Source organism: Polypterus senegalus, chromosome 2 (assembly GCF_016835505.1).
Source record: "Polypterus senegalus isolate Bchr_013 chromosome 2, ASM1683550v1, whole genome shotgun sequence".
NCBI classification, from domain to species: Eukaryota; Metazoa; Chordata; class Cladistia; order Polypteriformes; family Polypteridae; genus Polypterus; species Polypterus senegalus.
The window spans coordinates 166722164-166736586 of record NC_053155.1 but is presented as its reverse complement, the minus strand read 5'-3'; the positions used below and the strand labels follow the sequence as shown (position 1 = coordinate 166736586).

The 14423-nt window shown below is 37.6% G+C and overlaps 1 protein-coding gene across 2 annotated transcripts in view; it reads right to left on the bottom strand.

Annotated features, from left to right (window-relative positions):
- The window catches only part of LOC120523539 (SR-related and CTD-associated factor 4-like), a 440470-nt gene that overhangs the window by 347148 nt on the left and 78899 nt on the right, over window positions 1–14423 (bottom strand). For both annotated transcript variants that reach the window (XM_039744940.1, XM_039744941.1), the window contains exon 6: window positions 2008–2147. In XM_039744940.1, the coding sequence (XP_039600874.1) occupies window positions 2008–2147 (140 nt within the window). The remainder of the gene's footprint in view (window positions 1–2007; window positions 2148–14423) is intronic.

Sequence of the window (14423 nt, the reverse complement as noted above, 5' to 3'; positions counted from 1 at the left end):
GCACACATACTGTAAAACAGCATATCTACCTGTATGCCCAATTGAGATGAAAACAAAAGGAAAACCATTTTGTGATATTCAGCCATTTTAAAAAGATATCAGCGGTGCAGCTTGATCAGGGAGCAGAAACATATCATGTGGCAATGCCACAACTCAGTGTATGCTCCACTACCATTATAAAGAACATGAACTCTAGTGTTTGAGAAACAATGATCTACCTTAAACTTTTCATCTCTAGAAATGATCTCCATGCACGATTATTGACATTACTGAATGCCGATTCTCAGATGTGGCTTGCCTTCTCTGTTCTGTCAAAACAACTTGACAATAACTACTGAAAATATGTTGCATGATCATTCTCAATCTTTCAGTATGTGACAAAGACCACCATAAGTCTGAAGAAATGTTGATGCTCCATTCATTTCATCATTAATGGACCGTGGAAAGCATCTGCAGCATTGGGTATGATAGTAGAAAAAGACACTGCTTCTGAATTCCATACTAACACAAAACATCACCAGAAGTGGTGTATTTTTTTTAATGCTAGAATGATTATTAAAAATAATTCAAAATAAATTAATTATATATAAACCAAGTAAAAACTGAAAAGATGACTGCATAAGTATTCATCCCCTTTGCTATGACACCCCTAAATAAGATCAAGTCCAAGCAATTAACTTCAGAAGTCACATCATTAGTTGAGTAGGGTCCACCTATGTGCAATCAACGTGCCACATGATGTCTGTATAAACAGACCTGTCCTGAAAGATGAAGGAGCATTCCAGACAGGTCAGAGATAAAGATGTAAAGTATATATCAGGGTTGGGTTATTAAAAAAATTCCAAACTATGAATATCCCACTGAGCATCATTAATTTAATCATAACAAAATGGAAAGAATATATCACCCCTACAACCCTGTCAGGAGAAGACCACCAACCAAATATTTCAGAGACCGGGAAAGGAGGGCATTAATTAGAAATACAACAAAGACAGGAAGGATAACAGTGAAGGCCCTGCAAAATACACAGCAGAAATGGGAGTATCTATAGGACCACTTTAAGCCATACACTACATAGAGCATGGCTTATGGATGAGTGGCCAGGAAAAAAGCTATTACAAAAAAAGAAAAAAAAAATATTTGATATTTGGCCAACAGCATATGACAGACTCAAACACACAGAAGAAAGTTCTCTGCTCAGATGAAACTAAAATGCAGCTTTCTTTGGCCATCAGGGGAAACATCGTGTGGGGTGCAAAACAATTCTACCCATCAGCCGAGAACACCACTCCCATAGTGAAGGATGTTAGTAACAGCATCATGGGGAGGGGATGTTTTCCGCAAAAACAGGAAACCTGATCAGCATTGAAGAAACAATGTAAGGCACTAAATACAAGGCCCTTCTTGAGGTAAATCTTGTTTCATTCTACCAGAGATATGAGACTGGGACAAAGGTTCACCTTCCAGCTGGAAACATACTGCTAAAGTGACACCGGAGTGGTTTAAAGGGAAACATTTAAATGTCTTGGAATGGTCTAATCGAAGTCCAGACTTCAATCCGATTGAAAACCTGTGGCATGATTTCAAGATTGATGCACACCAACACAACCTAACTTGAAGGACCTGGAGCAAATTTGCCTTGAGTAATGGGAGAAAATTCCAGTAGCTAGATATGCTAAGGTAATAGAAACATCTCCCCAAGAGACTTGCAGCTATTTTTGCAGAAAAAGATGGCTTTACATAATATTGATTTCTTTCAAGATTTCTGTTATAGTTGCCTTACTTATTCTGTGTCTCAAAAAATATTTTGTACCTTCAAAGTGGTAGGCATGTTTTGTAAATAAAATGGTGCTGAACTCCCAAAAATCAATTTAAATTCCAGGTTGTAAATCAGCAAAATAGGACAAAAACCAAAAGTGAAAAAATACTGTCACAAGGCACTGTATATGTGAATTGATACATTTAGAAATGGTATACATAGAAATATCTTATAAATAATCCTTTCACCTGTTGTCCTTGTGTTGATTGAAATAACTGAGCAACAGCAGCAAAGGCATCATTGTTGGGCAACTGTGGAACTGCAGGAGCCAAGTTGGTTGTGACGGTAGGTGGAGGTTCAACCAGAACTTTAACAGGTGATGGAGATCCTGCAAAGTAAGGTGAAAAGGTAAATTCTCTATTTTTATATTTTACAGAATGTTTTTGTCAAAAGTACAAGGGATACTACTACATGTACAATAATGCAAATAATTTCTCCCATTATCATAAGCAACATACAAATTAATACTATGAAATAAATTGCCTAAAGAATGCCCACAGACATAAAACTGAAAATAATTCACCTTGACTTTTAAAACACATATGTATTGGGCAAAAGAGGTGTAGCAATATATTTAGGAACATTTAAGCAAAACATAAAAATAAACATTTCACTTAAAGGAACAGTGAATGTGAAAAAAATCTAGAGAGGTCAACATTATTGTTATTTTTTTTCATCCAGATTATAACATTGAGGACTAACACTTGATAGAAAAATGTCCAACATGAGTTCGATTGTGTTACTGAACATCAGGTCAAATTATTTTCCTGTGTAGTGTATGAGACAATACACTTCTCCCACAATAAAATGGTGATTGCAGCAGATTTCAATATACATGTTGGTGAAGGGAACAGAGGGAATGAGAAGGTGATGGGTAGGTATGGTATTAAGAAGGTCAGGTTGTAGTGGATTTTGCAAAAAGGATGGACATGGCTGTGGTGAATATGTATTTTAAGAAGAGGGAGTAGCACAGAGTGATATAGAAGGGTGGAGGAAGATGCACACAGGTGGATAATATCCAATGCAGGAAGTTCAGTCTGAAGGAGACTGCAAAGTGGTGGCAAGGGAAAGCATAGTTAGGCAGCACAGAATGGTGGTCTGTGGGATGACACTGGAGATCAAAAAGAAGAGGAGAGTGAGGGCAAAGCCAAGGATCAAATGATAAAGTTGAAGAAGGAAGATTATAAGGTGGAGTTCAGGGAGAAGGCAGAGATGCACTAGGTGGCAGTGAAGAGTTATCAGATAGCTGGACAATTACAGCAGAAGTGATAATGGAGACAGCTAGAGGGGTGCTTGATGTGACATCTGGACAGAGGAAGGAGGACAAGGAAACCTAGTAGTGGAATGAGGAAGAACAGGAAGGTATACAGAGGAAGAGTTTGGTAAAGAAGTATGATAATCAAAGAGATGAAGAAAGTAGACAGGAGTAAAAGGATATAAGGTATAAGGTGAACAGAGGTGGTAAAGGCTAAAGATAAGGCGTATGATGAATTGAATGAGAAGTTAGACACTAAAGAGGGAAAAAGAGGTGGAAGGTGTACTTCCTTTAGAATACTAAAATACTGAAAAATTCAAAATGTATCATCTTTTGCCTTTTCTTCTGTATTTCTAACTGCATTTTAGCCTCCCAAATATTCTTTTTGAAGATTATCCTCATGCTGTCACACACCTTACGATTTGGACTGAAATTATTAACACTAGAATCCCTGAAGCCTACGAAAAATCTTGTAATCTATAAGCTGGGAAAACTTTTTCCCCATGTTGAACTCCATCAAGCAGGAGGATGGGATAGCAGGCTGCTTGCGCTGATCAACACATTTGCAAAACAAAAGGTGCGTAGGAATTTAAGGTGGGCCAGAAATACAAGTTTTTTTAGTAGGCTTCAGGGATTCTAGTGTTATTCTTATATGGTTTATACTTAGTATTCTTATTAAACCACAACAGAAAAGCTTTATTTCCTACTAATTCCAAATTTTGGGATCTTCCATTCCTGCATTACATGGAAATTCTTGTAAACCTGGTCTACTGTTGTTTGACTATCTCGACACTTGAAAGCTTATACCAGTCCATCTCTTTAAGACAGGAGTTCTCCCTGGGGACACCCTGTCGCTATAGGTTTTGATTCCAATCAGCTTCTGTTTTTAATTGAACTCCTGGGCTAATTAAGTGAACTGATATTTCCCAAGTTCTGTGTTTAGGTAATAATATATTAATTAGAAAACTAAATTTGCTAAAAAAAATATATATATATTAAAATGTACCAAGCAGTTGTATAGGAATAATGTATTTTTTTTTTCTTTTTAACAATATTTTCATTCTACTTTTCTAGGTGTTCTAATTGTTTAATTAATCCATTATTTACTAATTAGTGGGTCTGACACTAAAGTAGTTGCAGCCTTTGATTATTCAGTGTTGTTTGCCAGCGTGTCCGATCTGCTCATTTTTAATTGTCATTATTAACATGCAATGAAGGGGGGAAAAACTGCACAAAGAAAGGGCAAAATATAATGAAATCAACAAAAGAAAGTTAAGCATTTAAATCTATAGCAAAAAATATTTATAAATGTCTTATAAATGTAAAAATCATGCTGCTATGCTTTTCTGAATGTCGAATAAAAAAAAAAACAGCTAATTAAAAAAGTTCAGTGTTGTCAGGTGTTGCACTGATTAGGAATCTGGTTGGAACAAAAACCTGCAGCCACAGGGGGTCCCCAGGACCGAGTTTGAGAAACACTGCTTTAAGACAACGCTACATTGTTTCAAAAATCTTCATTACCCAAGTTAAACTTAGCAGTTTTTGTCTTTTAAGAAATCAAAACATTAGAAAACAAATTCAAATCAGTGTAAAGGTATGTTTCTGTAAGCTTAACCTTTTATATTAAAATAAAATAATCTTAAATACTGTAACAAACTTCAAAATGGAAAGACTGGTGAACACAACAAATAATTAATCCGAAGAACTGGTGCATTCAACATTAAAAGATCCTACTCTAAGAAGTAGCACCATACCGTTGTAATGGACAGGGCTTGCCATGGCTATTTTTGAACTGTTACTTATATCCCATTGTTTGTCCAGCATCTTTGATTGTACTCCACTGGGTGTGTACTGTTCCTCCCCATAATGAACTCAAGACTGCTATGTACTCAAGGGCTTATTTGTATTATATACTCTGAAAGTCTCATATTGCATTTTGGAACTTTTCTGCACTTAATAAGATATACTGTGAATAATCCCAAGGCTTACAGAATTCAGAGCTCTGCGTGCGGAAAAGACAAGTCACTGTCAATCATTAACTAAGACACATCCATCTTCAGGGTTACTACAATATTAACAGAAAATATCTGCACTGCAGTTACACAATACATATTGTATGTTAATCATCACACACACGTATGAATTTTATATTCAATGCTTTAACACTGCTTCTGTATCTATTCTATCTTACAAGGCACAAAGGAATATTGATAGTACAGAGAAGTCTGAACAATCTCAAAAATACAAGCCTATTTATTTCTGATTAAGTACATGGGCTCAAAAGTATGCAAACCAGGACAGATTTTAATGGCCTTCTTCTGCAGAATGTGGAATTTAGATCTCATCACACAGGTACACATTACAGTCTATCCAATCCTAAATCTAGCAAATTGATAACACTTAACTACCAGTCAAAAGTTTAAAATCACATCAGTTTGTTCAGTTTTTATTTGAAATGTACAGTTTAATATCTTAACATTTTAGGAACTCAAGGAATACAACAAAAACAATGGCAAAAAAATCAAGGAATCATTAAGTGTACAAAGTTTTATTTAAATTTTTGATTCATCAAGGTAGCTTCCTTCTACTTATATAACAGCCAAACTGTGGTACCCCTTTTGATTCAGAATGCTAATCACTGTGCAAATCACCAATTCTGTCTCTAGCAAAAGAACTATATTTTGTCCTTTAACTATCTTAGCGTTACATTTTTTTTCTCAAAAAACTTTAAAGCGTTGCATTTTTTACCTTGAAAAACAACATTTTTATTAAGTCTAATCTCTTTACAAAGCATTAAAAGTATAAAGTCAGACGTGTAGAAAGTATAATAATGATACAAATAATAATGACGAATAATATGAACAGCGCAATACACGTGTGCGAGTTGACACGAGAGTCACTTTTAGTTTCACTGAACTTTTTTATTTTAATTAGAAAACATTCCATAAAATCAAGTCAAACTTAAAGCAACAGCAAAATTCAATACCCAAGAGAAAGAGAGGAGAGCCAGCAACTAAAGCTACTCTATAAAAGGAGCAAGAAAGGAAGGGTATTATTTTCCCTGAAATGGAAGCTTATGGATTAGATTTTTTATCCATTTTTATCCAAGTTAGAATCTGATTTTTTCCAATTTCAAGTAGTACAGAACATTACTAACCCATTGACTTCCAGTTGAGCCAGGTAAGTCTACGTGCTAGTAGTGTAGTAAAGACAATTAGTTTGTTTATCTTTCTCTACTTAAAGTCCATCTGGGATTATACCGAACATAGCTGTTAATGGGTTCTGAGTTATTGTTACATCAAGGCTGTCTGATAGAGAAGATAGCTTAATGTCTAAAATGTTGCTAATTTGGTGCATGCCCAGAACACGTCTCCCAGTGAGGCTGGAGCTAGACTGAAACAAGTACAGTTTGAATCTTACCCTGGAAACAATTTGGGCAATTTTAAACAAGACATATGCGCTCAGTAAGATTTTAAACTGAATGACTGAATGCTTTGCATATATGGAGCTTGTGTGTATTCAGAGAAAGGCTGCCTTCCACTCCTTTCTTAAAATATTAAGTGACAGATTATTTCCCCCACTGCACTCTGGGATCTTTGAAAGGAAAGGACTTTAAAATATTTTTAAAATTGTAGAGTTGTTATCTGAGTCTTCAAGACTGATTAATATTTCCTCTGGAATAGAACTAGGTGGGAGATGAGAAAAATTGGGCACATTCTGTTTAGCAAAACAGCTTTAACATAGTGGAAGAACTGTGCTGATAAGAAGTTAAAACTGAAGTGTAACTGACAGGAAGGATGAGAAGACGTTATCCAAGTGTTTTAATCTTGAACATTTTCCAAATATTAAATGGGTATATGTTTGAGAAGGTGGAATAAGGTGGTTGTCATGTAGAGGTGCAACAAATAAAAGCTTCTCTGTCTTAAAGTGCTTCCTACATTGGTTCCATATTACAAGGGAAATAAGAGCAACTTTATTATTAGTGTATTGATAGTAATTTGTATTAACTGGGGCACAGAGCAGGGAATATAAAGTACAGCAAAATTTTATTTCTATTGCAGACCAGGCATGTGTATATTCAATTTGTGTTGATATCCAGGTGTTTATAGCTTGTGTGTTTGCCACCCAGTAATAAAATTGAAAAGATGGGTAATGCCACATCCCCATCTGCTTTAGGTCCGTGTAGAGTTGCCCTTTGGATGCGTGGAAATTTCGAAGTTCAAATAAATGAAGCTTAAGCTTAAATTAAGACTAATTAAAAAAAAAAAAAAATGTTGATGTATATGGGGATGTTCTGAAATAGTAATAGAAACTTGGGAATGATTCATTTTAACAGTGCTGATTCTATCTGCTAATGTAAGATGGAGGGTAGAACATTTATTCACGTCTTTTTTCAATTTTTCCATACACATAGCAAAATCTTGTTGAAAAACAGCTTTATATTTACTTGTGATACTTACCGTAAGATATTTAAACTGATCTACTAAGATAAATGGGAAGGTGTCCAGTTCGACATTACGTGACAGTGAATTCACTGGAAAAAGTGTGTGTTTATTCAAATTGATTTTCAGTCCAGATATGTTTGAAAATCTGCTAATGGTTTCAGGTCTGCTGGCACTGAATCTTGTGGGTCAGAGATATACAGTACCATATCATCTGCATATAGTGATAGTTCCTGCTCCAAGTCCTTCTCTGATTGCAAAGAGCAAAGGTGATAAGGAGCATCCTTGTCTAGTACCATGTTCTAGTTTGAAGTAGTCCGAAATAATGTGAATACAAACTGAGGCTTCAGGACAAGTATAAAATAGTTTGATCCATGTACATGTTTGTGCAATTCTGGTGAATAGGTAATCCCATTCAACCATATCAAATGTATTTTCTGCATCTAAAGTTGAGATCTCTGGGGTGTTAAATGTAATGGATGAATATATTATATTAAACAAATGTCAAACGTTAGAAGTCTCTGCCTTTAATAAATCCAGTTTGGTCTTGTACTATTATAGAAGGAAGCACTTTCTCAGTCCATCAGGCTAGAACTTTGGAGTAATAACACCGTTATTCAGAAGAAAGATTGGTATGTATGATGCACATTATAGTAAGTCCTTATTTTTCATAGGAAAGATGTTAATTAATGCTTGCCGAAAAGTATGAGGTACAATTTTGTTGTCTTTAGCTTCTATAAACATTGTCAATAATAGTGGAGCTAACTTATTTGAGAAATGTTTATAAAATTCCACTGGATAGCCTTCAGGACCGGATGCTTTCTCACTTTGAAGTGAGTTTAAAGCATCTGGTAATTCTGAAAGTGTCAGAGGTTTACCCACTTTCACAGTACTAAGAGTAGCTAGCTTTGGTATCCGTAATTAATCAAGAAACTAATTAGATTATGTCTTATTGTCTTTATATTTTTATGGTTAATAATTTTCTCTCTGTGTTGTTAATTGTTATTGCATTACAGACTTCCTGCTTATGGATTTGTTGGGCTAAGATCTTATCAGCCTTCTCTCCGTGCTCATGATAATGACGTCATGATTTACAGTTGCGCCATTTCTTTAGTAGTCAAAAGTTTAAATTGTGATTGCAAAATCTGCCTAACTTGAAAACCTGCCATATTCTAGATCTATTCTAGTAATTTCACACATTAAATCAGACACCTTGTTGGTGTCCAATTTATTTTTGTGAAAAAGATATGAAGTAACCTGTCCTAGTGTATACCTGCTGAGACTTCTGAAGATACATTTCTCTCAAGAAAATAATCAATTTGCTTCAATATGTAAATACATAACATATAATAAGGACACGTAAACGTTAAAATCTCCACTTGCTGCAGGGACATCAAACTGTTGGCCGTAAGTTTGCATCCCTATTACTTGCCCAGAGGGTTTGGACACGTCATTGTTGTTATTGTTTACATCCCTCCTCGGGTGGACACGGAGATAGTGAGTGACATCATCCATTCCACCGTTGCTAAACTGCAAACGCAGCACCCTGAGGCACTTGTGCTAATCACTAGAGGCTTTAACTATTTAATGCTGGATAAAACATTACCTGCCTTCTCCCAGTATGTGGATTGCAACACCCGGGGAAATAGGACTATCGCCATAATGTATGCAAACGTTAAAGACGCATACAGCACCACCCTGCTGTCTGCACTTGGGAAAGCAGATCATAACCTGGTTCTGCTTCAGCCTCACTACAAACCAAGAGTGAAGGTGCTACCTACAACCACACGCTCATTCAGGAAGTGGTCCCCTGAGGCACAGCAGGCTCTGAGAGACTTGCTTTGGAACTACGGACTAGGATATCCTGCAGGGGTCACATAGTGAGAATACTGAAGAGGCTGTTGACTGCACTACTGACTACATCAACTTCTGTATGAACATTGTAGTTCTAGTAAGAACTGTACGCTGCTATGCAAACAAGCAGCCATGGATTACAAGTGATATCAAAGGCCTTTTGAACCAGAAGAAAAGAGCTTTTAAAGGCAGTGATAAGCAAGAGCTCAAGCATGTGCAGAAGGAACTCCGAGTCCAGCTCATGGCGGCAAAGAAGCAGTACAGCAGAAAGCTGGAGCACAAGTTTCAGAATAAAAGCATGAAGGAAGTGTGGGACGGGAAGAAAATCATCACTGGCTGCAACTCGAAGCGGGGTGCCACCATTGAGAGACGAGGAGAGAGCAAACCAGATGAACAACTTCTTCAACAGGTTTGACCAACCTAACACACTCTCACCTCGGAGTACTGCATCCTCCACCCATTCTTCTGCTGATACCAGCATAGGAGAGAGTTTCCCCCAACCCACAATTACAGCAACCCAGGTAAGCAGAGAGCTGAGGAGACTTTGTGCAAGCAAAGCAGCGGGTCCAGATGGAGTATCACCACGACTGCTTAAGGCCTGTGCGTCAGAGCTGGGGAGTCCTCTACAGCGCATCTTCAACCTGAGCCTGGAACAGGGGAGAGTCCCGAGGCTTTGGAAAACATCTGGCATCACCCCAGTCCAAAAGGTATCAAGTCCTAGTGAGCTGAACAACTTCCAGCCTATCGCTCTGACGTCACATGTGATGAAGACCATGGAGAGGCTGCTGCTTCACCACATGAGGCCACAGGCCTTCCACGCCCTCGACCGTCTGCAGTTCGCATACCAGGAGAAGGTGGGAGCGGAGGATGCCATCATCTACATGCTACACCGATCCCTCTCCCTCTTGGAGAGAGGCAGTGGTGCTGTTAAAATTATGTTTCTGGACTTTTCTAGCACGTTCAGCACCATCCAACCTCTGCTCCTCAGGGGCAAGCTGACAGAGATGAGAGTAGATTCATACCTGGTAGCATGGATCGTGGACTATCTTAAAGACAGACCACAGTATGTGTGTCTCGGGAACTGCAGGTCTAACACTGTGGTCAGCAACACAGGAGTGCCGCAGGGGACTGTACTTTCTCCGGTCCTGTTCAGCCTATATACATCGGACTTCCAATACAACTCGGAGTCATGTCACATGCAAAAGTTTGCAGATGACACTGCTATCGTGGACTGCATCACGAGTGGGCAGGAGGAGGAGTATAGGAAATTAATCAAAGACTTTGCTAAATGGTGCAACTCAAACCACCAACAACTAAACACCAGTAAAAACAAGGAGCTGGTGGTGGATTTTAGGAGGACCAGGCCCCTCATGGACTCCGTGATCATCAGAGGTGACAGTGTGCAGAGGGTGCAAACCTATTAATACCTGGGAGTGCAGCTGGATGATAAATTGGACTGCCAATACTGATGCTATGTGTAAGAAAGGACAGAGCCGACTATACTTCCTTAGAAGACTGGCGTCTTTCAGCATCTGCAATAAGATGCTGCAGATGTTCTATCAGCGGTTGTGGTGAGCGCCCTCTTCTATGCGGTGGTGTGCTGGGGAGGCAGCATAAAGAAAGAAGAGGGATGCCTCACGCCTGGACAAACTGGTGAGGAAGGCAGGCTCTATTGTAGGCACGGAGCTGGACAGTTTGATATCCGTGGCAGAGTGACAGGCGCTGACCAAGCTCCTGTCAATAATGGAAAATCCACTGCATCCACTGAACAGGATCATCTCCAGACAGAGGAGCAGCTTCAGCAACAGACTGCTGTCACTGTCCTCCTCCACTGACAGACTGAGGAGATCGTTCCTCCCCCACACTATGCGACTCTTCAATTCCACCCGGGGGGATAAACGTTAATATTATACAAAATTATTGTCTTGTCTGTTATACTTTCATTGTTATCAATCTTTAATTTAATATTGTTTTTATCAGTATGCTGCTACTGGAGTATGTAAATTTCTCCTTGGGATTAATAAAGTATCTCTCTTATTAAGTGCTTCGTAGGGGCCAAGATTTCTGGCATAGAGGCCGCATTGGACTGTGTTGCCGACGATGAAGTATCTACCTTATTGCTGCATGTCGGCACTTATGATATTTATTTACAGCAATCTGAGGTATTAAAGCGGAACTTCATCTCTCTAGATAGATAGATACTTTATTAATCCCAAGGGGAAATTCTATGCACCAAAGCTAAAAGAAAATGTCAGAATTTAATTGTATCTGGTCCCTTACCAAGATTATATAGAGGGGATGTGATTTATAGCAGATTGCATTCCCTTCACTGCTGGCTAGAAACCTGGTGTGCAAATAAAAGCATAGCGTTTGTGAACAATTGGGATGATTTTTGGGAAAGGCCTGGATTTTTCAGAAGAGATGGTCGTCATCCTAACTGGAGGGGATATTATGTATTATCCCAAAATATGGCAGCAAAACTGCCTGGTTGACTGATTAGAGTACCACCCAAGGCCACAGCCATGTGATCTTAAATCACAGGCTGTTGTTTATCCCACCTGTTATTTTCCTGAAGCTGTTACCCATAATCCCTGTTGTGGGGCATCCAGTAAATTTAGTCTTGATACAAACCATAAATTAATTGATAACCAAAAATAAGGTGTATAATTAGACCAAGGGATAAAACCAGACCTCCACCAGGGCATCTGTAATAGAAATTTAATTCAAATTAAAACAAAAAATATATCACCAGATCAGAAAGAACCATGCAGTTTTAAATGCTGTTTATTGAACATTCACATAAAAGTTGTTTTGGTAAATGATATTATATTAAGTACAAAATCTGATCTGTCTCTTCTTACTGAAACCTGGCTTAGTAAATGTGACACTGTTCCCTAGCTGAGGCGTCACCAGATGGATACTGTTCCTTCATAAGTCTAGAGATTCTGGTCGAGGAGGAGGCCTTGGAATAATTCATTGTAACAAAATGCAAATCACTCTAAAAATTTAGGCAAACTTTACATCCTTTGAGGCATTCATTTTAAATATTAAAACAGATTCCAACACAATTATAGTGCTAGTCTACAGACCACCAGGGCCATATTCATTGTTCATGACTGAATTTAGCAACCTTCTGTCTGATTTGGCTATAAATTATGATCACGTAGTTCTGATGGGGATTTTAATGTACACATTGATGTGGAAACTGACACTTTTAGCAAATGTTTTACTTATTTGTTAAATTCAGTAGGATTTTGTCAGATTGTCAAAGGTCCAACTCATAATCATAACCACACATTAGATTTAATTATAACTTACAAAGTTGAAATTCAAAATTTAAATATTACTCCATTAAATGTAGTTATTTCCGATCACTTCTTAATTACATTTGATTTAGTTCTGCCCATGCCAAGCACTCACAGATTAAAACAAAGACAGTGTGACATCTAGATTGTAATTCTGCTTCAAAATTTATAGATACCTTGAGTAAGTCGAGTGTAATTGTGGAAAACCATTTAGATCAGTTAACATCAAATGTAAACGTGGAAAACAATTTAGATCAGCTAACATCACATTATAATGTGACCTTGAGAGATGCTCTGGACACAGTGGCTCCCCTAAAAACAAAAGTGATCAAAGCACATAGAAACTCTCCCTGGTTTAATGAAAACACTCGCGCTCTTAAATTAGAGATGGAGCAGATGGAGAACAACAAAGCTACATGTCTTTCAAATTGCATGGACAGAGAGTGTTAATAAATATAAAAAGCCCTCTTTAAAGCTCGCTCAGAATACTATTCTACATTAATAGATAGCAATAATAAAATCCTAGGTACTTTTAGAACAGTGGCTAAATGAACAAATGGGAATTCAGATCAACAGTGCAAAATACCAACAGATATTAGCAGTACAGACTTTATGAACTTCTTCAATGAGAAAATTAAAAATATAAGATCCCAGATCTCAGCATCACAGTACAAACCAAATACTAGCTTAGCAGACCCTTCTCACATTGCATTCAGCACTTTAATAATTTTAATCCTGTAACTGAGCAGGAAGTCTTAACTTTAATTTCTAAAATGAAGCCCACTACTTGTTCCCTAGATCCAGTGCCAACAAAACTAGTAAAAAGTGCAATGGATGTTCTTGCAGCCTATTCTAAACATTATCAATAGTTCATTATTGCATGGCACAGTACCTGATGCACTAAAAGTGTCAGTCATTAAACCATTACTTAAAAAGTCAGACCTAGACCCACACATACTAAATAACTATAGGCCTATTTCAAATTTACCATTTCTCTCTAAAATACTAGAAAAAGTAGTCGCCAGTCAGCTTTAGTCACACCTTACGCATTACAATTTGAGAAATTCCAGTCTGGTTTTCGCACTGGTGATAGTACAGAAACGGCACTAACACGGGTTGTAAATGACATTCTGATATCCTCTGATGAAGGAAACTCCACTGTAATTATGTTGTTGGACTTAAGTGCAGCATTTGACACCATTGACCATTCTATTTTACTGCACAGGCTAGAAAATGATGTTGGGCTTACAGGGCACGTACTCGCTTGGTTAAGTTCTTATTTATCGATTCCAATATGTACAGAAATGTGCTGACAGTACTCCATCATTATACACAGAAGTTCAATATAGTGTCCCGCAGGGCTCAGTACTAAGAACCTTTACTGTTTTCACTTTACATGCTTCCACTGGGATCTCTCATTAGTAAACATAATGTTAATTTTCACTCGTTTGCAGATGACACCCAATTATACCTTTCATTTAAATCAAATGAAGTTTCTCCGATGTTGTCTTTAATTAGTTGTGTTAGCGAATTAAAGGAGTGGATGAATGAGAACGACTTGTCTTTAAATACAGATAAAACAGAGATGTTAATTGCTGGAGGGAATGACGCATCACAACAATATTTTATCTTCATTTAACTCAGTTGGAATCCCATTTAATTTTCCTGAATCAGCCCGCAATCTAGGAGTTATCTTTGAGTTCTGCTCCGTACTTCTAAAATTTTTATTTTTATGCTGTATTGAGGAT